This window comes from Calypte anna, chromosome 15 (genome assembly GCF_003957555.1).
Source record: "Calypte anna isolate BGI_N300 chromosome 15, bCalAnn1_v1.p, whole genome shotgun sequence".
Classification (NCBI taxonomy): domain Eukaryota; kingdom Metazoa; phylum Chordata; class Aves; order Apodiformes; family Trochilidae; genus Calypte; species Calypte anna.
This window is the reverse complement of record NC_044261.1, coordinates 13,206,272-13,233,298: the sequence shown is the minus strand read 5'-3', so window position 1 is coordinate 13,233,298 and position 27,027 is coordinate 13,206,272. Positions and strand designations below refer to the sequence as shown.

Sequence of the window (27,027 nt, the reverse complement as noted above, 5' to 3'; positions counted from 1 at the left end):
AGTAGAAAGGCAAAAGAGACCGGGCAGGAGCAGAGGAATGTATGTAGCAATGTATATTTTATTAAAAAACAAACAGAAGAAAACCAAAACAATTTTATACCTTCCAGGAGGGAGGAAGTGATAAAAGCAATACTTAAGTAGTGCTAACATAATCGTAAGTGGAGATAGTTACCTACCATCTGTTTTTCAATAAATAGCTATTATGCTAATTTCTGTTTCAATGCACAACAATTAAAGCCTCCGAGTATTCCTGTGACATTCAACAGCTGCTGCCTTTGAAGGTTTTATTTCTCTTTTCTCTGAAGTGCAACAATTTTAGTTTCCTAGTCAACTCTGCTTGAAAGTGTTGGTTTTTATATCAAAATTGTGGTCTATTGATATGCAAACTTGGGTTGTGCCTAAACAGCAATCTTCAGCGATCGCCTTTGTTAATATTCTGATTCCTCTGGAGTGCAGAACTCTGAGGACTGGGACCTGATGCTGCTCTGCCCCAGGGCAGCTCCTCAGCACCTCTGCCTGCAAACCCGAACACGGGCGGCTGGCTCCAAGGAGCCTTGCTGCTCTTTGGGTTCTTTGTGGCCGAGGGGTTGAGCTGGGAGTCAGAGAGCCAAGATGAATTCTCAATATCTTAAGATGAAGCATTACAATTTCCCTACAATCATAACCAGTGCAAGGAAATTAGATCTCTAAGTGGGTAGAATCTGCTTTAGTAATAAGTCAATTTAATCACTAATGACTTCAAACACAGATTTTACAAGGTGATCAATGGCAGTATAACAATGATCAATCAATAGCCTTGCATTTAATTGGATTTTTATGGGTACAATATAGTTTTTCAGAATTAATGTACCATTGCATTGCTTTGTTACTCTTTTAACTCAATTTTTTAGAAGAAATGATGCTTCAAAATGCTAGTTGGTCTTTGAAATATTATTTTAAGGGCACAGTTAATAAAAATTAAAATGAAAAATTAAATGCTTGCTTTTAGTAATTGAATTTCTGATTTTGTTAGTTATTTGGCTGTGTCTTTTTGAAAACGGTGGCTATGGAGGGGGGAGGAAAACCCCCCACCTTCTTCATATGTCATGGTAACAAGGAGACAAAATATCACAGAGGAAGAGGGGACATTGCTGCTCTGAATATGAATCTTCAGCAGCTGAGTAACTCCCCTTCCTCAGCAGTTTGACACAGTAATCTTCCCTCCACGTAATCTCCTTGTCCCATGTGTCCTGCTTTAATCTATCAGTATTTCTGCAGTGTGCAGCAAGAAATTGATTTTCAGTAATTTTAATGGCTGAATAACTGGTCCTGTCCCAGAGTGTTTTTTCATATTTGCAGTGGCCAATGTGGTAACTGAAGTCAGTGTTCTGGATAATAGGTTTCATTAGTTTTGATGCCTGAGGTAAAAAAGCAGTAGGTGGGAATAAAGACTGTTTTTGATGTCTAGACGTTCATTTCAGCTGTTGCTGCAATATGATACATTAAAAGGAAATATGTAACATAGCTCTGAGGAAATATGTATTCTTTGAAACTAATTCTACTTTTAAACTGCACAAGGTAGTGTGACCTGAATTATTAAAATGTGGGTGGCTGGATTTCTTAGAGGTATAACTATCTCAGTGATGCCGACACAGCCTGAACTTGCTTTCTCTCCTTCCTTCCCATATTTCTTTTAAGTAAAATATGTCAGTTTGGTCACTGAAGCAGAACAGAGATCTTATTATCTTTCCAGTATCTCTGCTGGGAGACCTAAAATTATTGAAGTATTTGCTTTGATATTTTGCTCTGACTTCTCTCCTTGAAATATTTTTAATGGTTCTTTCTTTGTGTGAACATGGCTGGCTTCATAAAAATTGTTAGACACTTTGAAGACCTTAATATCTCTGACTTGAAAATAAAAAAAAGACCCCAAGCTAACCAAGCTGCTCATTAATCTATGTTTAAATTATAAATTTCTAGTGTAAGTCTAAATTATTGTAGTTAGCTTTTGTTCTTCTAAGCTCTGATCTGCAAGGATGAACTTAAGATCACCTCAAATGTTCTGTTCCTTTTTTAACCTCTGAAAACAAAATTATAACAAACATTCAAACACTATATGGAAGGCTTTTGATTAATTCCCACACTATATGGACACTAGCAGTGAGATCTATAGTCCCTCAGTCATAATTCATTATCATAAGTGTCATATACACCTTTTTTACTTCTTGGGTTCTCTCATGACAATATATTGATGAGGAGTAAATAGAATATTTTCTCTGTGAAAGGCTTGTTTACAATTGGAAAATACTTCTTTTTTTAGCTTCACCTGCTTGTAGGTTGGATCATGGTAGTGAGGAGTTACTCAGCTGTAACAGTAACTTTTATTTTTACTCTGTAGTGCTCTGTCAGCTTACACTTCGGGTTGTTTTTTTTTCTGTTTTACCATTATATCTGTTAAAACATTGTTTTGGTGTTTTATTAACTTATATAACTCATTGACTGGTGCCTCTGTGGATAAACCTTGCACAGAACTGGCTGGCTCAAGTATTTTTTTTTTTCCCTTCTTTGTCTTTCTTTTCCTCCCCTCTTTTGAAAGATATTAAAGTTTCACACTTCTTTTTAGGTCCATATGCTTCTTTAGTGTTGTCTATCCCCACTGGCTTTAAAGAGAGTGTACAGGGAATTTACATTGTAAAGGGCAGTTCGAATGAATAGCTCTAGCAAACAGTTTATAAAATTACAGTTAATTGCAGTGATGATGTGATTTGCTTTTGATACTTTTCTTCCTGAGAATCCATATTTTTTAGAGAGGAAATATTAAGTGAGTTGTTTATTTTTAAAAAGTGATCTCATTTAAAAAACAATAACACAATAAAAAAACCCAAACAAATGACCAAGAAAACACAAATAGTAGTTGCCTGTTCTGGTGACAAAGGCAGTGGTGAATGCTCTCTCCATTATAGGACAGGTGGCATAAAGGGACGAACTGCCTGTTTGACAAGAAAATAAATGCTCCTCCCAGGTGTCAGCCTGGCCTGCTCTGGTACACACACTTAGATAAGGTAGCTAGCCACAGAGATAGAAATATATGCTCACAAAAAGATATAAACATCTCTTTATATAAATCTGTCACAGTAGAGTTGGGCAGATCACACAGGTGAGAAGGAGCTTGGAGTCCTGGAGGTCACCCAGACATCCTCCTGTAAATGGGATTGCTGCAAACAACAGATCAGATTAGTGAGGGCTTTGTCTGCCCCATCCCACAGTGTTGTCCCAAAGGCTTTGCTGACTCTCCAGAACTTGCCTCCTCTCTGACTTCCATGGAGGAAAAACCAGTTACCTGCTCTAAGTTCAATATTTACTTGATTCTTCCCCTATAAACTTTTTAAAAAAAAAAAAAAAAAATTATTTTTTTTTCTTGAGGATGGCTTTCACAGCTGTTGTACAGTGTCAAATTTGTTGTCTCTAAAGAGAAATATTCCAACTAGAGTACCAGAAAATACCTCCAGGAGAGTATTTAGGGGCTTGGCACAAACGTGGTTTTGAACCTGTGCAGCACCTGCTTGCTGTTTGCTGAGAAGCTGATGAGGACTGAGTGTTAAATGGCTACAAATCATTGTGGAGACAGAGACCAACAATTACTTCCTCATCTTCAGTCTTCTGTAAGGAATTTTAAATATTTTTCAAAGTCAAATTCTTAACACAGTGTGAGGAACTCTGTAATTTACAGGGTTAGTCAAATCTCCTGTGTTTTGCCAAATTTTGTTACTGGTCCCTGTTTGCATCTTGAAGTTGCAACTTTTCTCCAGTTACATGATGCCTTTTCTTCTGGGGACTGCATCAGGAAGCCAGACAGCACAAGGGAAGTAAAATGCTGCAGTTCTCTCAAGTTCACACTGCAAAAGATGTCTGTACATATAATTAATTGTGAGATGAACATTTCGAGCAGGGTAAAGAAGTATTGGAGGTAATTACAGTAACTATAGTGCCTTAATATAAATGGGAATCAAAGGCATTTATTATAGGAAAATGGTGATGGAGATGTCATACTTAGAGCTGAAGTTGATCTCAGGTGAGAAGTCTCATAGTGTAACATAATTGTTAGGTATTGGATAATTGTGTAGTTCCTAAGTGCAACACTGGACCAAGCTGGCAGTTTTCCTCAGCTTCTGTAGTCCTGAGCTTCACAGAATTTGTGCATCAGTAGTTTGAAAAACCTTTGGAGCTTCTGAAGTTTCTTAGGAATACAGCTGTGAACATGAAATCTGAGGCCTGATGAAGTTCTGTCTCCTGAACAGCTTCAGTGCATCACATACTCAGTGTCAGGAAGTTCTTGCAAGCATTAAAAGGTCCTTTAATAGTTTTGCAGGGAAAGATACTTGGCTCATACATGTGCCCAGACCCAGGAGTCTGCCTCGTCATTCTTCCTCAGCAGTAATTGTGGTATCAGATAAGGTGATTCAGGTACTAAAGCCCTGGCTTTAGTGTATCACAGCATTATGCTTATTAGCATATCACAACACCACATGCAAAAATTTGCTGCCTCTTGCTAGAGATTATGTATGAGTTATGGGGACTGGGAGAAGCAGCAGAATAAGGAGCAATGCTGGAGTTTGGGGCTTTGAAACCGTACCTGAAGACTGCTGGCAATATTAATGTTTTTCATATAGCAGAGACTCCTTAGAAGCTTTAAAACAGCATTGTGTAGTAAACTCTGCATGACAGACATGCTGTTGGAAGGTTTCATCCTTTAGATTGGCTAAGGAGGGGTGTTAAGTATTCAGTCCTTAACGTGCTGTAGAATCTTACGTTTTCATTTCTAAAGATCTGCAGAGTATTCCTGTAAAACTGGAGTGACAGAACTCAGACAATGAACGAATTCCTGGTACTTGACAAAGTTACTTAATCATCTGTTTTCACTCTGCAGCTGAGATTACATCTTCTGTCTGAGTAAGATTTAGAATCTGGTACAGGCATACAAAAATGCTTTTAGCATCAAAAGTAAGGACAGCAGATACTTTGGAGGTTTGCATATCCTTCAGGTGCTCGGTCAGGTCCCTATATACACTCTGTTCTGAGAGATTGAGATTACATTTTTTTTAATTATCAAAGTACAATTTGATCAGTACTGAGTTTACAGTTTTTATTTTGGAATAAAAAACTGCTTTGTATTTCACATATGCTGTGTATTGCTTAAACTGGAAGAGTTCTTACAGTGGAGGAATTTCACTTGAGAAGTTCGGGACAGTTGTTAAGTTTTAAAGTTGATTTCACATCTGTAATGATTGGCTGTGTTTCTTGATTATATCTGTACCTGTGATGAAGTGTTAAAGCATCTCAGCAGTCATGGCAAAGAATGATCATTAATTCCTCACTCTTCTGCTTTAATGTCAAATGCTATGAACAAATGTGGTTGCTCTTATGCTTTTATCTTTTTATTTTTAAAGTTGGTGTCTTCTGCAAGTAAACATAAGAGCTATTTTGGCATTATTGGTAATAGTTGAAATAGTTTCATTAAATAAGCTACTGTTGAAAACAAAAGCTGTTGCAGCTTTGTTTTTATAATGTTGGTACTTTGCTGTTCTGAGCATGGTTTTATGTTTTTGTAGTGGTGGAAGAAGGATTGTGGGAGAATGGACTTTCCTATGAGTGTAGGACCCTGCTCTTCAAAGCAATTCACAATCTTCTGGAAAGGTAAGAAAAACTTTATTGCACTCAAATTTTTCATTTTGTTATTTAAAACAATCCTACAGGACACCTACAGGTAATTTGTATTATGTATATATAGCTTTTTCTTTTCAATCCAGCTACCACTTCTTAAGCTTCCCTAAGATTGTCTTGTTATTAGGCTTTCAGTGTGTATTATTACATCTTGGACTACTGCATTTTATTCCATCTCTGGTACTGCAGCTCTTCAGGTCATTGTCACCTTCCTGTGTTCTGTTTCAGTTCTTTTTACAAATTTGGAAATCATCTCAGACTTAAGTGTTGTTAGGCCATTCCCCACTTTTTTTTTTAATCATAAAAATAATAATAACAACAAAAAATACAGTGCACTTCTGTACAATTTTCATACCATAATTTTGCAGAAAGTAGCATTGAATGTTATTAATTTCAGACAATAAGCTAAATAAAATACTTCTATTTTATTCTCAGTTACTATCCTGTTTTCTTTGATGTAGATGTAGTAATAATCAGGCTTGCATTATATTCCTGAGGTTGTGTTTCCATGAGTGTGGTAACTGTCCCCTTGGTTGTTAATTACCTGTCTGTATCTATTAGAAAGTGAAGTCTGAAAGGCAGCCTGTACAAGGAGTAGTTGTTAAATTTCCTACTTACTATCTCATCAGTCTTTTTAGAGGATTTTTACACAAGCTATAGATTACTTAGACTGAATTAAAGTATAAAATCTAAATTCCCAAGCTGGAATGCTCACTAGTTCTTCTGTAGCTTTGTGATATAAAGAGAAAAATACTTTATACATGTTTATTAATCTGTGTTGATTATTCATTTATTTAATTAATTGTTAATCCGTGGTAGCCAGCCAGATGACTTTTAAGTATGACTCCTGGTGGATATTTCCATGCATGGGACCTTTTTAAGCTTGTGAAGTAAATTTTTAATTACATTTTTTTTAAAGTAATCGAGTTGAAATCAGCTGGCAGTGTTAGAATGGTTTTCCTCAGCTGTGACTGAAGTGTCTTCAGAAATACCAAGAATCTGTACTGTTACCTCATTTTTGCAGTGTTCAGAGTTTCCTGCACACTTCTTTGTTTGCTTTTTGTGTGCAACACCAAGTGTTTCAGTCAAAATAATGGCAGTGCATGTAGGCTTTATTAAAATTTTTATTAAAATTTTTTTTATTAAAAAATGAATTTTTGCAGAGCTGTTTTACCTTATGCTTAGGACAAGCTTGATTTAAGAAACAAGTGTCAGAGTTCTTTTTGATTTTATCTGAAGAGGCAAGGCGGTTGCCTGAAGTTGTCAGGGGGTTTCCCAGGGTTGTCTTCCAGTTACTGAAGGACGGGGTTTTCATTGCTTGGAAACCTCCTTGTGTCCCAGCAAGGTGTAATTCATTCCCCATCAGGGCAGTGCCGTTGCTCCGAGTAGGCACACCTGTGCTAAGCGGTACCACCGGGGCAGTCACACCTGTGCTGAGCGGTACCACCGGGGCAGTCACACCTGTGCTAAGCGGTACCAATGGGGCAGTCACACCTGTGCTAAGCGGTACCAATGGGTCAGTCACACCTGTGCTAAGCGGTACCACCGGGGCAGTCACACCTGTGCTAAGCGGTACCAATGGGTCAGTCACACCTGTGCTAAGCAGTACCACCGGAGCAGTCACACCTGTGCTAAGCGGTACCAATGGGTCAGTCACACCTGTGCTAAGCGGTACCACCGGGGCAGTCACACCTGTGCTAAGCGGTACCACCGGGGCAGTCACACCTGTGCTAAGCGGTACCAATGGGGCAGTCACACCTGTGCTAAGCGGTACCAATGGGTCAGTCACACCTGTGCTAAGCGGTACCACCGGGGCAGTCACACCTGTGCTAAGCGGTACCACCGGGGCAGTACAACACCTGTGCTAAGCGGTACCACCGGGGCAGTACGAGGGCTGACCCGGGGGAGGGGAGAGGAGAGGAGGCGGTGTCGGCCGTGCCGCTCAGAACCGGTTCCCGCCGGTTCCCTCACACAGCGCGGTACCCGCTCCCCGCAGGAGGCCGGAGGAGCCTCTGGAAGGGCGGTTCGGCCCTGTTGAAGGAAGAGAGCGGCAGCCGCTGGAGAAAGAGGCAGGAAAATCGCTTTTGACAGGGCAGGCTGGGAGCGAGGAGCAAATGGCGGCGGGAAGAGCTGTGGTGGAGGTGACCCCCGCCGCCTCCTCTGCCCCGCACCTCAGGGAGCGGTGGGGAGGGACTGAGGAGAACCTGAGGTGAAAACGGGAGAAGCTGTGTCTAGGAAGCGGTGAGGTGATGTGTTTGGTTTAAATTAACTCCGGGAAACGCAAGGAAGGGTGTTTATGCAACTGTTTATCTTTTTTTCTTTTTTATTCTCAGCATTAGTGATCAGAAGTTTTATGTTAATTGTCAATTAATTGTAGGAGATCTGAAGAAATACTACTCAAAATGTTACGGTATCATTTATCAATTTGTTAGTGTGTCCTTGTCAGGTCATTTTTTGATTTTGAAAGAAAAGTTGGAAATAGGAGAGGTCGAGCATCATTGCTGCTCAGGGAGAAAACCCCTCGGCCTTAACTGGAGGAACGAGCCGAGGAGTTCAGGGCATGGTATGTCCTAACTGCATATGATCAAATAATGGCATTTTTGGTGTACCATTTGGGGTTTTATTGACCAGCTTTTTGGGGGGGGGGGTTGATTTTTTGTTCTTGTGTGTTGTGTTTTTTGCACCAGCTCATTACAGTTTACAGTCGGGCTGGTTACCACCGAGTTGCTTACAGCAGAAACAACACCGTATGGGCATTCCTTGTTCACTTGGATGCATCCTGCAGACCCATGCCTTTGCAGTCCTGTTCCCTGTTTCATATAGGATTATACCTTAAATAACCTGTGATGTAGCTCAGCATCTGTGGTTGGCTGATTTTTAAGACTGAGTCTACCTATGAAGATGTTTTTTCTGGGAAAGTAGTTATTAGTTTGAGGTAGTTGGCCTTGCAGTTGTGAGATTTGATGAGGAGGAATTAAAGTGTGTATGATGGAGTTGAGTTTATTATATTCTTTGCTAGTACAGATTATTTTCTCTAGGACGTGATGGAAACTTCACAGACTTCCTTTTGTTTGTATAAAGTGCACTGACACTTGACAGACTTTCTCTGATAGCAGATATTTCCTAGGGAAACAGATGTTAAAGCATACTTTTTTCCCCTATCAGCAGAAGAGCAAGTGTCTTTAGATCTCAGCTGGTTTAGCTTACAAATTCAGTTTAAGATACTGGTATATTCAACTAGCCTGGATTTGTTCTGCTTTTAGAAAATGCTTTTAGGTTTTTTTCCAGCCCAGCATTAGCTTTGGAAAACCCTGTGAATTTTGTACAGAATAATTGAAGTCATATTAGCATCTACATTGTTTTCCATTTCTTTGTCTTCTAGGTATGCTTTTGAAGACTTTCCCAGGATTAATGTGATTTTTATTTATTTGTTTTCTTTTGGCTGATGTCTAGCAACTGCTATGGAAATAAACTACTGAAGACTTTGAAGGATGGGGAAGGGTAGTTCTTCCATCTAAGTAAATACTTAGATGTGAAATGTGTAGGAAATGCTCGCATATTGGTCAGAATTGTAAATAAATCACTAGTGACAGGTTTTTTTCTGGCTTTTGAAACACAATATATACCTTACTGAAAAATATGCCATTGTAACAGATTTCTTTATGGGGTCTCTTGAGCAGTATGTTCAAATGCATATTTAAGGTATAAAGCATACTTCAGTAGCATATTGCTAGTGTGTTTCATCTGCACAGGTGAACTTAGAAGGGCATCAAGTTCTTCTCAGCTTGGCAACCTAAATTGATCACTTTGTACACTTGTTGTTAGTTTATTAAAAGCCATAGAGTTTCTATGAAGATATTGTGTACTTAAAAAGAGACGACAGAAAACCAGTGACTTCCTGCACTAAATTTAGTGACATGGGAATATGTGTGCTGGAGTGAGGTTTTCTGAGAAAGGAAATGGTAATTGTGGAAGCCTCAGCCCCTTGAAATCATGCTGTGGATCACATGAAGGAAAAATGGTTCATTGTTAATATTTTCTCAGTACAGTTTCCTTTCATTTATATGCTGTACTCTGCCATTTATGTGCCAGAAATGCAGGAACGTGTATTCTTAATCTTGAAATCTGAAAGACTCTATAAAAAATAATCAGTGACTTGGCTTTATGATAATTATGACTTGGCTTTGTGCAAGAAGAGGAGTTTAAAAAATAGGGTGTTGGATCATTCAACAGAAGAGTAACATGGAGCAGAAGAGATTCTGCCAGAGATGAGGGGAAAATCTATGTGTGAAGATCAACATCAGCGATAGCATCACGGAATTAGTGATTTTCCCTTAGTGTGGGAGAAGAGAAAGGGCAAAATGACATTGAACCCAAAAGCAGCAAACTGAATTTTGAACTTATGGAAAGTCAGCTATTTAATTTCTTAGATACACTATCATCAAAGACTGTTTTTAATTATAAGTTTTAAGTAGTAATTGTTCTGTAATTGTTTTCTAGGTGCTTGATGGATAAAAACTTTGTAAGAATTGGCAAATGGTTCATAAGGCCCTATGACAAGGATGAGAAGCCTGTTAATAAAAGGTAAGATGATCTACAAATCAAGTCCTGTCCCTGTCAGTGCTGTGTTTACATCCTAGCCAGATGCTGTGTTTTGGTGATAGCTTTTCTACTTCTCTTACCCCATGTAACAAGTAAGAACAGACACTGTTAACTTCAGTGAAACACAGAAATACAGTGAGACACTGAAGTAGTATTTTAGATCTTGTCATGATAATTTAAGATGAGGTGAGGCTGGTATTTAACCATTAACTCTTCAGAAATGTTGCATTTTCTTACATCTTTCAAATACCATCTGCCTGTTTCTCTCATTATACATCAGAATTCCAAGTAGTTACATCAAATTACTTTAATTTCTGGGCACTTAACCCAATGTGACATTTTAAGCAGTGAAGAAAGTAGTTTATAGATTTACTGATCTGTTTTCTTGAAAGATTCCAGCCTTGATGCATAGCTTTCACTGATTAGGCAGCCAGACAAATCAGACCTCTGTGTCTGATGAATGCAGTGCTTTTGCAGCCACATAGTTGTAGGAAAGGGCTGGCTGTCTCTACTTGCTCATTGCTATATCCTCTCCTAGCTGTAAAGGTTACAATGTTCTCAGATCTTCTGGTACTTGCATTTATAGTCATCTGCTAAACAAGTTCTGTCAAAAATAATCTGAGTTAAGCTGAAACACAGATTTTCTAACGGGAATCATTTTGACAGAACTAGGTTAGGAAGTGACTAAACATGCAGTTATGCTGGGAGATGTAAAGGTAATGAGCAAGTAGAGATGAAGTAGGGTGGCACATTCTTGATCCAGCATAGCTACAGTCACAACAGTGTGTCTGATGGCAGCTGTAGGTACAGGTGGAAATAATTCTGTGCATCACACATACCTTCCTCCTCATCTCTTTATCTCACTGTATCATCTTACAACAAAAATGTCACACACCTGTTACAGTGCAATGGTACAAACAGCTGGCTTCCCTCTGTAACAGACTTTGTGTTAACCAGCTACTTCCAAACAACAGTTGGGGTTAAGAGAAAATGCAGTAATGAAACATGAATTTGTTTCCTTTCTGAAAACAGAAAACACTAGCAGCATGGGGGATATCTCTTGGAATTTACTCTTATAGGCAAGTTGACTTACACTGTGTGTGTAAACTTTGATTTCTTATTGATCTAATGGCAAGAAATGGTTAGAAGGTCGAGGTTTTCCATACCTTTCTCTGTCTGGGCTGTATGTAAACACCTTCCTCCCTCATGTTTTCTCTGCTTCTTTTCTGAGCACACCAGTATCGAGTTTAATTCTCTGGAAGATTAATTCCCTAAAGTGATGAACGAAGTAGTGTCTTTTCCAGCTTCTGGTAAAGGAAAACATCTCCTTTCAATAAAACAGTTTATCAGATTTTCTCAGCCTTAGTACTCAGATTAAATATGTTTGCAAGTCTAGTGACTGGTTTTGGAGTGTATCAGTTTAGGAAGTGAAGCATCTGATACAGGTGATGTGTGTCAAAACCAGCAGCAGCACTAGCATGGAATGTATCATTACTTAAGAGTTCTGGCAAATTAGTAGGTCCTGTATCTTGTTTACATGTGTGAAATACCCAGTCACCTGTACAGTGAGGTGATCTGTAGAGCATAATTAAATTTGTAAATTTATATACTTGCTGTAGATATATATATATATATATATATATGGTCTGAAACGTTGCAAAAAATTAATGTTGGACTTTAATATATTAGAAATGTTGCTGTGTATAAAACTGACTTCTATAGGATATTTTACTGTTGAAGGACAGACCCTTGAAGAAGACAATGTTTGTTGTTTGGTTGTTATTTTTATTTTAGTTTGTTTTCGTTTTGTTTTGTTTTGTTGGTTTTTTTAATAAAGTGTACTTGTCACTGTAGTCCCTATGGGTATACACCATTTCAAGAGTTTAGCAATACTAACTATGGCCTAATTAGAGATACTTGCCTGGAATGGAGAAAACCTGGGTGGATGTTGTTTTGACAAAAAATACAAATGGTTTCAAAGTCTGCTTTTGTACTTCTAGTTCTAGCAAAATGAAGTCATCTCAAATTTCAATCACCTGCAGTTAATTTCAGGAATATACTGAGATGTCTTGGACTGTGTATAAATAAACAGCACAGCTGCCTCTGAGGGACTGAGGTCATTCAGAGCCTGTGATTTTTGTGAATGGCATTAAAAGAGAAGGGTGGGGGAGGTCTGTGACTTGTAGAATGAAGTCAAAGATGAAGTGGAGCATGGCAGTGGCCGTGACCCAGTTAGTCCTGAGATGTCAAAAGGAGGTCTGAGAACAATAGCTGACCTTCCCAGGCAGTATGAGACACAGTGTGCAAGATGAGCTCTTCTGGTCTTCTCAGGAGGGAGGGAACAGCAGAGGGAGTTACAGACATATCTGGATGCAGTTTTGTTATGCTTACAGCATCAACCAGATGCTTTTGACAGGAAATTTAGTGCAGAACTTGTGGGTTTACTTTCCCAAATATCTTTAATAGTATGTGTCACTTACTAAATAATTTCTCATGTTTTATTGTCTGTTCTACAGCAGTGCATGTCTACAATATGTCTGTGTGCTACTGCTGCAAAAGGGCAGGCTTGCTTATTTATCTACACAGCTTCCTAAAGGTGATCAGTGTGTTTGGAATCGACAACATTTGTCTGATGGCAAGGCATGAATAGTCCCTTCCACTGTGTGCAGAAAATGCATCTTCACAGTCTATTCAGCATCACTTTCCAGATTTTGTACAGGGTTTTTTTGGTTTCAGAAAGCACCACCATAAAATGTTAAACATCTTACTGAGAAAAAAAAACTTATGACCAAGCCAAGAATCTTTGCTAATTATTTTATTGTTTTCTTGGTTTGTAGCAGGGAATTGGAGAAAAAAGCTTGTCTTGAACTGTATAAGCAACTTAATGTAAATTCTTAAGCTGTTTTAAATTGTTATAAATGTAAAGAATATGTGAAAAAACCTGTTGCGTTTTGTGGCTTAAACAACTGATGGGTCATCTCTTCTTCCAGAAGTCTCTTAGGATCTTTTAGCTTTAAAAAGAGAAGTACCATCACTGAAATATTTAGAAGTGTATGTATTCTTTACTGGTTGGTGGACTGAGAGATAGAAATGGTGTCTAGATAACCACATTACTGTGTGCTTGAGGCAATGTGTTAGGAAGAGAAGAATTACAGTTGGGCTGCAATGAAATACAGTTCTTAATTTCAGTTTGTAAACATCCTGTTTGTCTTAGTGTCTTGTGAGAGGGTTGATTAAGACAACATAGGGTACTGCTGGAATATAAAATTTTGAGTTACAAGTGCAAGGAGTGTATCTTAAATACTGTACTCCAAGCACAAGCCAGCTCTCCCCTTTGAGATCTAACCAGTGAACTTTACCAGTGTACTGTGGTTCAGTGAGTGTGTTGGTATCCAGCTTTCCTGAATAGCTGCATTTGTTTCTTTGTAAGCATCAAAACTGTTTAAGTGATCTATTTAAATTTTTAATAAGATTGGAATTTCTCAGCTGAGAAATGGTAACTGCTGGGTCGTGCATGTACAATTCAACACAGTGAAAATGTGTTAATTTAAAACTGGTTTAATTTTCTTGGATTTGAGAAAAGCCATATATGTTGTCTCGATTCTCCAAGTTTGTGGACTTATATTTTAACAGTGTTTCAAAAAATTAAATAATGTGATCATTTATAGAAAATGGTGTATAGTGATGCTATGGTAATAAAAATGTAACAACATCAGTGAGGAAAGACTAGGAAGGAAAATAATTATAACTGATCTGATTTAATGTTAAATAATGTGTCCTTATTCCTGACTTGTCAAAATAAACGTGATAGAAATTCTTAGTAATAAGAAACACTTCTTATTTTTCAGTAATTCTTCCTACCTCTGTAAAAATCAGCTTCTGCTTCAGTTTGAGGCTTAGTTCCCAGACAAATATTTTTTAGTATTTTGAGCTTTAAATTCTGTTCATCTTTGCTGTGTTTCTTCTCAGTATTACTTACGGTTTCAGTGAACTGATAGGCCAAGCTAGTGAATTGTATCTGTAGAGGGCTGCTTTGGTTTTGTTTGGTTTGGGATTTTAAGATTTGGAGTCTTTTGTGTGCTAAAGCTGACTGCGTTCTTTGCTCCTCTGAACTACTTGGTATGGTGTACCCAGTGGAAGGTGTAGGTGTGAAGTGCATATTATAAAATCAGTGTTTTAACATGCATTTTTCAGCACAAACTGATGTCACTCCTACCAGTATGCTTATGTTTATAAATGTTTTAAAGTAATTCAGTAGAATTATGTTCAAGTATATTAATCAAATACCGTTTTAAAAAGTACTTTTATGTTTTGTAGACAGAGACAGTCAAACAGTAGCAGGGTTACCTAAGGGTGTTATCCAAGATGGTTTGGGAAAATGCTATTCAAGCACTACCATTTTAATTACTGCTTATCTATTGGGGATATATGCTACTGGTAGTCTTGGTTATTTTGTTTGCATCCTATTTGAGTAGTCTTTTAGGTAAAATTCTTGATTGAAAACATTAACACTCTGTGCAGGTAAAAAGCAATCTGGGATGAAGGTCTTACTATTAATGTGCTTTGTTACCAAAGTAACTTCCTAGATAACCTGTAAATCAAGGAGAGTTCTTTATTAATTTAATAATGAAAATAATAAAACAGTATTTTCAAAAATATTGGAAGAACTCTTACACTGCATAATGAAAATCTTTATTTAATAGATGATCTGTATGACCCAATGATACAACCTCTGTACAGCTCTACATTATGGTATGGAGCTACAGCTGTTACTGTTCATGTATGTCCTTCAGTAAATGTGGCAGTGAGCTGTGTTGGTGTTCCTGTAGCACCATAACTGAGCAGTGCTTTCTTCATCATAACGACCCAACCTTTTCATCCTCCTTTCCTGGGGTAAGAGCATTATGAAGGCACTGACCAGTTCTTCAGATTCCTTGACCCTTGTCAATCCAGATAAGGTGCTGGGAACAATAGAAAGGCTCTCTGCATGGGATCATTGGTAGGGTGTCACTAGAGGAGTCCTTCTGGGGTGCTGCATGGTCCCCCCTTCAGCTGATTGAAGTGATGCTGTGTAGTGTCTTACACAGCTCTTTGCAGAATGCATGGACCCAAGCCAGGCAGCACACACAAACCAGGCAGGTTGTTGAGAGGTGTGACACTGTGTGTTTGTCCTGGGGTACTCTGAGGTTTGTTGATAGACATGAATGAGTCAGACATCTCTTCTTTGCAAGTACAGCCTTGTTTTGATAAGAGGAATTGTATTATTGCAGTGACCTCTTTGTATGGATGCAGCATTATCTCAGAAAGGGACTACTGCTGATGAAATTCACTGTGTACATGTGCTGTGTGTTTGAGAGTGTTTGTTCATCTCTGGCAGCCACAATGTAGGTTGTGGGTCCCTCGTTTCTTACAGAAATTCCACACATGAGCTGAGTGCTCTGAAGCAGGAGGGAATGCAGCAGAATTGGCAAAGGTTGATGAGGAGGCATGGCATAATCTTGTAAAAAGATGTTTGTAGGTTCTAGTTCTTTGGCTCCTAGTGAGCTTCCAACACAGAAGCAAGATACTGCTGACCAGCATCTACCATTTTGAAATTAAGTGTTAATAGAATTCTTTGTCTTGGGGAAGAAAAATCTCTTCAAGCCCCTTGCCCTTAAAGGTGCCCTCCCTTCCTGTGCTTGGGCTGTCTCAGAATATCACACAGCTTTCATGAGCTGGATTTTGGTGAGGTTCTTGAGGGTTGAGATTGCTTTTTTCCACTGAAATAACCGAATCCATCTTCTAGCAGTGTTTGTTTACAACTAACCTTTCCTTTTAAGATTTTGAGGAAGCTGGGATATGTTGGATATGTGTGTTTGGAGTTAAGGATCTTTTTTACTGACTCAGGAAATGTAAATGAAAAGACACACAAAGCTACTCCTGTAATCTTTAACTTCTGTAAAGCCTCTTGTAGTGACTATTTGCTGGAAACATTTATTGCATATACAAATACTTTTATATATGCTTAATGGAATGCTTACATACTCCAAATATTTGCTTTATTTAATGTAGTTGAAGCTATATTATTTTTCATACTTTTATAACTTAAAAATATATAGTAATTTAAATGAATGAAATATTTGGGACTATGGGTAAACATATGGCAAGCAGTTAACCAAACTTAGAGTCACATATCTCTGCTGTAGGTTTCTCTTTTTGCCTTACTTTTATTTATGTACTTAAGGAGTGACATAATGAAGATACTAAGTAGTTTTGGATACACTTGTGTCAGACACTTGAACTTCAACAGTTTTATATGAAGCCTGGCTTAATCAGGACTCGGTGACCAATTAGTGAAGTCCCACTAATGTTTAAGCTCCTTTTCTCATACACTCACTATTGGCACTGTATATAAAGGATAAACTAAGTGCCCCTGATGTGCTATTAATTAGATTTGTCAGGACTCCCAGTTGCACTGTCTGCCAAACACAAGTGTTGTCACTTAATGTATCAGTAATGAATTGACTTAAGGGCTTTTGTAGATATTTAGAGGGCTTAGTTTTGAATACTTGTATCTGTTGCCACTATAATTGTAGTTACAGCTATAGGTCTGCTTCTGCTAGAACATCCACAAATGAGAGATTCCAGCTTTCTTCAATCAGGCTGCATTTTGTGCTTAAACAGATTTGAAGTCCTTGTTGGCAATAGTTGGTCTTCTGAGTTCTGAAAAAATACTGGCACTGTAGGATTTGTTTTCAGTCCTATTCAGAAGTCAATACACTTCCTCATATTCTCAGGTAAATTTGCTTCCTAAAGGCAAAAAAATCTTCAGTCTCTCTCCAAAAGTAGAAAAGAAATCTTCAATTGAAAGCAATACCATTGAATTATTTCAGTCAACAATAATGCCTTTTTCATTTATTTTTCTGACATTTTTATACTTCTTTAAAGCAACTTAATCTTGAAATACAGCTTACTCATACAGCTCAGACTTACGTTCACTTGAAAATTTTTGCTAACCTTCATTTTCTGAAGACTCAGACCAAAATGGAGTTGTACTGGAGATGTTTGATTCTTTTTTTCTCCCCTCTTAGCCCAAATGGAGCCATTTCATTTGTGGTTAATTAACCTGCTAGTATAAGCATTAATGTAATTTTTGCAGTTATGTTAAATGGAGCAGACTGAAATTATTTGACTGTCTTGTCTTCTTTCTGTCCCCCAAATATTTCTTTACCAGTCTTTGCCTTCATCTTAATCAGGATTGGTTGTGTATTTTTTCAGTGCATTCTCCTGAAAGTGAGCTGGATCAGGTAATTGGCCAGCAGAGTGTTCCATGCATCTCAGTCTGTAGAGCAATTATTTTTAAATATTGCAAAATACTGTCATCTGTGTGCAATACCAGGATATCTGTTAGGCATTGTGCAATCAGTTCACTTGTTAAAGAAATCATCATATTATGTGATATAAATGGACTATTCTGTGGATGATACATCTAAAAAGTTATGGAAATGCCCTATTTATTTTAATAAAAAGAAAAGAAAAAAGAGATTGGATGGGACCATTTAAAGGTGAAGAGAAAGCTGAACTAGTATTCTAAATGCTTGTAGTCTTTTGGCTTATTGAATTTTTGGACTCAGGATAATAATACAATTTGAAAGTTTCTTGTCTTTGGTATTAATTCACTGCTAGTTCAGAAGACAGTGAACTTGAACAAACACTTGTAATTTTGTGTATTATTAAAATAAGGTGACATAGAGCAGTTCTGTGCAGGACTAGTAATATAAACAAACTCACATTCTTCCTTTTAATAATGAACCCTTAAGCTGTAGGCTTTCCTTTTCATGATTAAAAGGAACATTGCAGAGGGCCAAGCTGCTCATGTACAGCAATTACACAGTGGATATATCTTAAAGTGTATCAGATTTAATGAACCCTGTTAGCTTCAACTTACCTGGCAATGGTGTAAAGCCAGGTGAGTTAAAGGATGGCTCCAGTCAGTCGTTTTAAGTACCCAAGTCATGCTTACTGAGGTTTCTGAGTGACTTTTTCCCACCAGCCTCTCACCTGTTTGCATCCAAGGGGAGGGTTCGTTGTTTCCTCCTGCTTAATCACTGCAACTGAGCTCATTCTGAGCTGAGTAGTGTTTATTTTTTAAACCTGTCTGGAATGGGAGAAGCTGTAGTTAGAGCAGTTATGCTTGGTGATACAAATTGGGTTGTGTATTAAGAAGCCACTTGTTGTTGTTCTTGGGTGCTCTCTCAGAGTGCATTGTATCAAGAAATGCTGACTTATGTCTAGCAAGAAATACTGACCAGGCTTTTCTTGTTCATCTTCTAAGTCTCAAATTGGAAAAAGTCCTGTTTTTTCATTAGAAGAGTGGGACAGGGTGATGGGGTAGGGAGGATGAGGTTCAGGCAACAGATATACGTTCAGTTGTCTTTGTACCTCTCACAAACAGATTTTTTAGGTGAATTGCTGAGGAATTTTTCCCTTTGAGGGCAAAAACATTAGGAAAAGCCTCCTATCCACCTGCTTGGAATTGCACTGTACACCTTGTTCCTTCAGTCTGAACTTAAGATAAGTTACAAGTGGTCTTTAACAGCCTGAGGCAGGGTGAAGAGCATATGTGAAGCAGGTCATTTCTCAATCACAGAACTGACTTTATATGTTCTGAGTGTGTGTACTTAAAATGTTGAGAAATACTGGACAAGTGAGCAAACACTGGATAGAATTTTGAAAAAGAGAATGAGCCACTTGCTGTGCTTGGGTTTGAACTGACTAGATTAATTTTAGGTTGTACCTACCCACTTGTATGGCTCTCTTTTTTCTGACTTTCAGTGCAGGCAGTCTTCTTTATCACACTGTCAGTCATTGCAGACATTTTATTGTTTTCTTGCTGAAAAATCAGTAACCAAAAACATCCTTGTAATAAGACTACCCTCAGTCTCTCTGAAATTTACCCTGATAATAAAACTAAGGCTGAGTAATTACTAAGAAATAGACCTTCTATTATAGGTGCCCATCAAAGAACTCTCCCAAGCATTGACAAGCTAATGTTATTTACCAGTTGCAATCTTCATACTGCCATCTGCTGACATCATGTTTTGTCATTGCAGCCGATCAAATAGTTGCTTGCCTCTGGTAAACATGTGGTCCAAACTGCTTTGTTGTAATTACACCTCTGCAGATTTGCCATTTTAATGCTTGTATGTGGATACTGTTCTTCAGCATTTTAAGTAGTGCTTTTGGATTAGTCTGCTAAAAAGAGTTTACATGACATAGGAGAAAGGCACTCTAAATCCTCAAACTGTGTTTGTGTAGAATTACTTCAGTGAATATTTTGGATGGGGTTTATCTCTCCAGGGAATGGCAGATGAACTACACTCTGATCTCCAGTCACTGGTGTGGCTATTGATTCTTGGAGATCTATAAAAAAACCCCAACCCAGTCATTCCTCCTGTATTATGGGATTTTTCCATGCCTATGTGAGCCTCTTCTGTGTGTGACTTACAAGGTATTTTCTTCCTACGTGAACTGACTTCCCCCTTTCTGTCCAACCTTTTTTCTTGGCTTGTTATTAAAGTTTTCTCTTGATTCCAGAGCTGAAGATTTGAGCTGAAGAGCAGTTTTCAGCAGGTATATTGGGTAATGATTGCCATCCTTCAGTTGAGCAGTGTATTGTGAGATAGCAGAATGTTTGGGGAAATTGAAACTTGCACAGAGAACAATTATCCTCCCCTGATTTTCTTTTTTTATCAGTCTGAATGTCATGGTGACAATTCTTCTTCTGGAATTTCCTCCCAGGGGCAAGGGGGAAGGCATTTCCATGAGAAATGGGAGACACCACCTTGTAGGTAGCTATGTGAATCATTCAAGGACTTGTAAAACACTGCCTCATGTTTCCTGACAGGATGTGAGAGAGTGAGAAGTTAATCCTAGTGGCCAGTGACTTAGGTCATGACAGGACAGTTAGGAGAAGGACAGGGTGGTAATTTGGGTAGATTTAATTTCCCAGCAGAGAAGGGAATTTTCTGTCATCTTTGAGGAAAGTAAGCTGCAAAAATTACTTGGAGGGATCCTGCCTTTTTTTAATCTCTTCATGTGATCAGCTGTTAAAGACATGGGGAACTGCAAGTGATTTTTGGATGATATCAGTGCATTTAATTATGTAATTTCCATCTCTTGACCTGAAGCTTTAAAATCCATTTGTTTGTTTGTTTAAGGATCCAACAGTCTAATTTAGGGAATATGATGTCTAATACATGGAGTTATTACTTATCAGTCTTCAGATTATGTAGAAACATGACTGTTCACACAGTGTTGCTTAAACCACATTTATGATCTGATGCTTTGAAGAGCTGCTCACTAACACATGGACATACAGTGAAATAATTCACTGTCCCACTCAATTCTTCGAAAAACTTTTAATTTAGGAAAGAGTAAAAATACTACCAGAAGAGTTTCTGTTCTGCCTGCTTTTGACAAAGCCATGAGACAAATGTGGCATTAAGTCAAGTGTAGTGTGCTAAAAAGCAGTGTAATGCAGGCACTCTGGGTGTTTCAGGAAGCTGTCTGCTTTACGTTACTCTAGTTTCTTAAAAAGAACTATACCCACATACTCCTCTAAAATAATCCCTTAATGTAAAAAATGTCTCCAGCAGTGGTCAAAAGTAGAATAGTTTAGGGAAGACTATAAGGTCATGCCAAGAATACAGTTATTTTTCTGTACACTTGGTCAGCTTCCTGCTGGTTTTGGCGATGCGACTTGACATATTTTTGTGTTTAACAACTGTTGATGAATTTCTCTTTTGTGCATTTAATTGAGTTTGAACCCACACAGAATTTCAGCATGCACAAATACTTGTTGGTAATTAATACCATCTCTCATCTATGCAATGAGTGGAAAAAGGTCTGGGGTTTTTGCTTTATATTTTTTCATTTGTAGTGAATTGTTAGGTCTTCTGCTTTTTTCGTGAAGGAGAAGATATAACAATCTGAATTCTTTGTCTCAATCCTTTTGATTTTAGTACACATCTGCTCTCTTCCTGTTTAGCTGATCTTCACAGTGAAGGCTCCTTATGTATTTAGCTGATTTTTGTATGGAGAATATTCTGCATTTCTTAACTTTCCCCTTACATCTTTGTGCATGTCTTATTTCTACTGTTATTCCTTTGGGTGGGGGAGATTCAGAATGACACTTGTGTTTAGATTTATACCTGATGGTTTTCTGGACTGTTGCAGGAGTGTCTTCTGTTTGTCCTACATCTCTTTCCAAATTCTGGACATTGCTGCATCCTTTGTGATATTTTTGTTCTTTCTGGACTGATCTTTATCTGTAGAAATGTTTAGATTCTAGATTTTTTTTTTCCCCCTCTCCACCCTCTTTATTCATTTATCTCTATTGCAGCTCTTGTGAAGTTCTACTGCAGTTCTTTGTCCTCAGTTCTGGCTTTCAGTTTTTTCAGTATCACAGTAGTAGCAGAATTTGTTATTATGCTGTTCTCTCTCTTCTTCTAATTCTCATTATTTAGCTTTAATAACTGACATTTCTTTTAAATGGGAAGTTAAGTCAAGAACTGTGTCTCAATACTGTGAAGAAATCAAAGGAGGCTAAGTGATCTCAGGAGAGGCACTTAAGTAGCTGTAATGTTTGTATAAATGAGAGAAGGAAAAGAACTAATTAAAGTAAGTGGGAGCAGTGTATAACCTGCCTGGCACAGACATGTTTAATACAGTTTAATCCAAACCTGCAGGACTTTTATTGTATAACTCATAAAAATCAATAGAGTCATCCATATCCTACTGATGGAGTTGCCAGAGAAAAAGTTGTTCTAATGCAGGAATTAAATACTGTAAAACAGTCTGTTGAGAAATTCCACTAGCCAGTGGGTTTAGCTGCCCATTCCCTCACCTTGTGCATCACATTTTAGTTTTATTTACAGGACATAATTGAAAAAAAAACCAGAATATCCTGCTCTACTGTATACTTCATGTGCTTCATTTTCTTATGGCCACTATTCTTGTAAAAAATGTAAATGTTCACAGTCATCTTACACGTACACTGATCATTTCAGCTGTGTTCTCATTTCCCTTTATGTAGCATTTATGATCTTTGAAGAAATATTTTGGATGTAAATGACTAGTTCAGGAGTATAAAAAGAACAATCTAATTAATGCTCCAAATTGTAGTGACTGTTTTGTGTGGGTGGAGAGGATTTACTTTGAGTTGAAAAATAAAATTGTCCTTATACCTTGTGCTGACATAACAGAGATTTGGGAATAAGAATGTTTAGTGATTTTTGTTTTGTTCAAGTTGAAGGCTGTAATCCACTGTTTTGAGACTGGGCTGACTTTTCTTTATGGCATATTATTCACAAAAGGTCTTATTATTGCATTTTTTTTTTTTTTTAAGAACAGCTTCATGCACTGCAGCTTTGTCATTTGCATGGTATTACAGAAAAATACAACTCTCCTGGAAAACAGATGGACCAATAAACTTCTCACCAAACCTCCATACTTATTTTAGAATCTATTTCTGAAACAGTGCAATCGACAGCAACAAAAAAGTTAAAAATAGCACTGATCTATTTTTGGCTGTCATGATGCCTTTCTGCTCCTCTGGCTGTCTGCCAGCGTGCTGTATGTTACTTACATGCTCTTAGGACTTGTCTGCTACTTGGAGGTGTGCCTTTTTTCCCCCTCCTTCAAGTTTTGCTGTTGCATGCTTTAAAAAAAGCTGAACATACTGTTTGCTTGATGCAGAACTCAAGAGAGAATACTTGGCTTCCACCCTCTTTGGAGCTGGGGCCATTGCTCTTTTTCCACTGTGTCATGTTAAAAGAGGTTTTTCACACCTTAAATATTTCAGAGTATTAAGAAGGTTAAGCATTATTCTTTAGATTACAAAGTTTTTAATTTGAAAAAATTAGCTGGACCAAATTCTTTTAAAAATAACAGTGTGTTCTATAAATGTTCAGCCACTAGAACCACATTTGAAACTGAGTGCTTATGCAGTTGGCAGTTTTATGGTAATTTCACCTGTCTTAACACTTTGCAGATGCAGGCTTTACAGAAATTCCACTACTTTATTTTGAAAAGTAGGAAACTGACTTTATTGATAGGATTTTACTGTTGAGCTTTCAAATAGATTTAGTTTTTATAAAGGTCTCTATAAAAGCCACTCAAATGAATTTTTAGATACTGTTGGTAGCTTAGTAAAGCAAGTAAGTAAATCAAAGCAGTTTATAGCAAAAAATGGAAATGTAAACATACAATAAGCAAGAAAAAGATGTGGTAAATTGTACACATAAAGCTAGAAGAATAGAGAAAGTCAAGCTTATTTATTAAATAATCAGATGGCACTGCAAAGCAAGATCAGTATCATTGTGCCAAAAGCAAGCAGATCCACGCAAAAGACTCATCCCTCTTCTGCTGTTACTAAATCTTTAAGGTAAATTTTCATTGTAGTTAGAAATCTTTAGAAACTTTGTGTGTGTGTGTGTGTGTGTTTGCAATTAATATCATTTATATGCAGGTAGCTACTGGAAGGGTTTTCAGACATGTTTAGGCACCTACTTAACGTTAATTTCAGTTGGAGTTGGGCATTATTTATTTTTTTAAGATCCTGCTCAGTGTCTTTTTCTGTCTTACAGCAACCAGTGACTTTTAAAGTCTAGCTCCAGAGTTAGTTGGTGACTTAAGTCTTGTTTAGAATGGGTAAAAGAATATTAAATCCAACTGAGGGTTTGTGAGAGTTACTATTTTTAATACCTGAGTGTTTTTTGCAAAAAGGCTTGATATTTTGGGAAATTTAATATGAAAGCTTTCATTGTGTTACTTACTCCTGCTAGGTTTCTTTCACAGTCAGTTTCTCAATCAGTTTCTGTTAAATGAGGAAGGCTTCCCCTTGGTTTGGGCTGATTTTGACAAGAGCAATAGAAATACATATTTGTTCTAATTTTTACTTACAGATAGAATTATTTAACTTTGCATTCATGTGGCTGTGTGTATACACGTGTGTAATATTCAAATGTAATTTTTATGCACATAGTTTCTGTCAGCTTGCAAGAGAATAGTTCATGAGCAAAAAAGCCCTCAGCTGACACACTGCTCTTCCTGGCTTTCTTTGTTTTGAAACAATTCTGGAGCATCTGTCATTGTTTCACACAATTTCCTGTAAAGCTGCCTGTGGCAGTTGCACTCATTCTTTATTACCCAAGGGCTTTGCTAGCTATAAAATAATGTATCTGACTACCTAATAGCCTAATATTCCACCTTCCCTGGAGAAGTAGGAGTGAAAAGCTGATTTTACTTTTTTTGCTGACCATGCAGACCTGACCCTGTCTGAGCAGCTTTTATCCATACTGTCAATGAAGTAGAAGTTTCCTACAGTAATGGCTTTCCTGGCTACTGGATGTCCAAGGCATGGCATTGATCAAATTGTACTAAAGTTCTGCTTTAATACAGATGATATATCTGTAGGTGATTATCTTTAAAAAAAATCCTTGGTTTTCTGCTTTGTTTGTTTATTAGTTTAGCAGAGGCTCCTTATACTGAAATAAACTGTAACAACAGCACAAAGATGGGATGCCTCCAGATGCCTAGATCCTGCTTGTGGGATCACTGTGCCACATGTACACACATTACAGCTGCTATACCTGTTTGTAGAGATATGTGTTGCCACTATTTTTTTAACTAGATTTTTATTGTTGTTTTAAGGTACTTTGGTGAAAAGCTGAGGCACATCTACAGAGATTGTGTTTTGCAACTGTATTTTTGAATAAATTAATTTTTTTTATTCTATCAAAGAAATATTTCTATAGAATCCTAAATAAAAGAATGAATTTGCAATTCCTAAGCCAAAGGGTACAGCCTAAAGATAAAGTTGTGGTAAGCACTTCACTATTAGTTAATTTTGCATGTGAACAGTTCTGTTTGGATTACATGAAAAACATCATAAAAGTATGTTTGAAGGAAAAAAAATTACACTTATATGTGTCAGTACTGGAAACCCCCAGCCATGGGCCTACTATACTAACATGCCCTATAACTTGACGTAATAACCAAAACACAAACACAACAGAAAACCTGTCCTTAAAAAATAATGTTTATAGAGCAAAGGAATACTGAGCAGATGCTTAGTTACTTTTCTTTCAGGTGAGTTACTAGCGAATAAAAAACTGCTGCTGCAGGTTACATCAAGATAGGCCTTGTGAGTAATGAAAAGAGAAATTAAATCATGAAAGTAATGGTCAAGAATCACAGTTTTGGGGGTGAATTTCTCAGTGCCCATAAACTACATATACATCTGTGTTGTGGGAGGTAGGAGGGCAGTGTGTTCTGGAGTAGGACAGATAATGAGGGGACAGATGCATTTTGAATGTTACAGTGCTTCTTACATGGTGCTGTAATTGATGTGATACATGCTGGTTTTAATAAGTACTCTGGCTTCTTCATCTGCACTTTGATTACTTCAAGTTCTTATTTCAAAATACACTTGAGCCACACAATTTCAGAATATCACATTCCATTGAAGCCATTGTAACCACATGATTGTTTAAAGTTATGTCCTTCCTTGTCTGGCTGAATTAGGGTACAGTCTTCATTTGTACATTCCAAACTCATGAGCAGCTTCAAAGAGATTCTTTTCCCAGCCAAACAGCCTGCCAGTGATACTTCAGCTTTCTGATCTGAATGTGGAATTGAAATCTCCATTTTAAATTGAGCAGCTTTTTGGGACTGCTTCCCAAAGTATGCATTAGCAGTGTTTGGAATACAAGATTGTGAGAGACACTGTAAGGCTTATCTGGCATATAAGCTGCCTAATTAACTTCTGGACTTTCCACTTGCAAAGCAATTCAGCAGTCCTGGATATGTATTAATAAAACCCTTCTGTATGTACCAGCACACACAAAACCAGGAGTTGTATATTCAGGTTACATATTCATGTTACACTGTCTTACTTAAGATACTTATTTGCAGCTTGATGTGATAAACACATTAATAGAATACCATTCCTATACCTGTGCAATCTTAAACCTTTCCCAATGTGACAGTAAGTTCCAAAGTACACCGTATGTCTGCTTATATTTACTCAGGGGGTGGAAGGGTGTAAGCTTTTTCCCCTCTCCTCCCTGTATGACCTTTGGGTTTTGTACAGGTGATCATTTGAGCTTGGTAATGTGTGGGTGTAGGGATGGCTCTGTACGTCTGTTTAGCAACAGAATGATCTCCTTGTCACTGGGGTTTTTTCTAATTCAGATTTGACTCCATGGGAGAACACACAAAATTGCTGCATTTTCAAGAAAGATTACAAAAGCAGTTATATTTTTAGGGCCTTAATTTTAGATGTGAATTTTGTGGCTAGGTAATTAATAACATATGTAAATAGTTGTATTTTTCTTGCTTACCACTTGCTCTGACCTAGTCTTCCCTGTAGGTAGCAGCATTTTAAGAACCACCTAAAATATATTTTGTTTAAAATTTTGCCTTCCATTGGTAGCATTATGGAAACATTTGCTAACAGTTGAGAAATATTAGCTGAGCTGTTCCACCCAGGTCATTTTAATACTTTAAGAGTGCTCTTGGAAGTAAGAAAGAAATGCAGGAAGTCTTGATAAAATAATTTATTCTGATGGAGAGTTCATATTTTACATCTCCTTCTTCAAAAGCAGGTATACTATAGTAGTATTATTTTATTCATTGTCAAAATCCCATTGTGCTGAGCTAATGAATTAAAACACAGCAAGC

General features: G+C 37.6%; 1 protein-coding gene across 1 annotated transcript in view; it reads left to right on the top strand.

Annotated features, from left to right (window-relative positions):
* Positions 1-27,027, top strand: part of MED13L (mediator complex subunit 13L) — a 177,900-nt gene that overhangs the window by 79,746 nt on the left and 71,127 nt on the right. The window contains exons 3-4 of the mRNA XM_030460813.1: positions 5,589-5,673; positions 10,201-10,284. Of these exons, the coding sequence (XP_030316673.1) occupies positions 5,589-5,673; positions 10,201-10,284 (169 nt within the window). The remainder of the gene's footprint in view (positions 1-5,588; positions 5,674-10,200; positions 10,285-27,027) is intronic.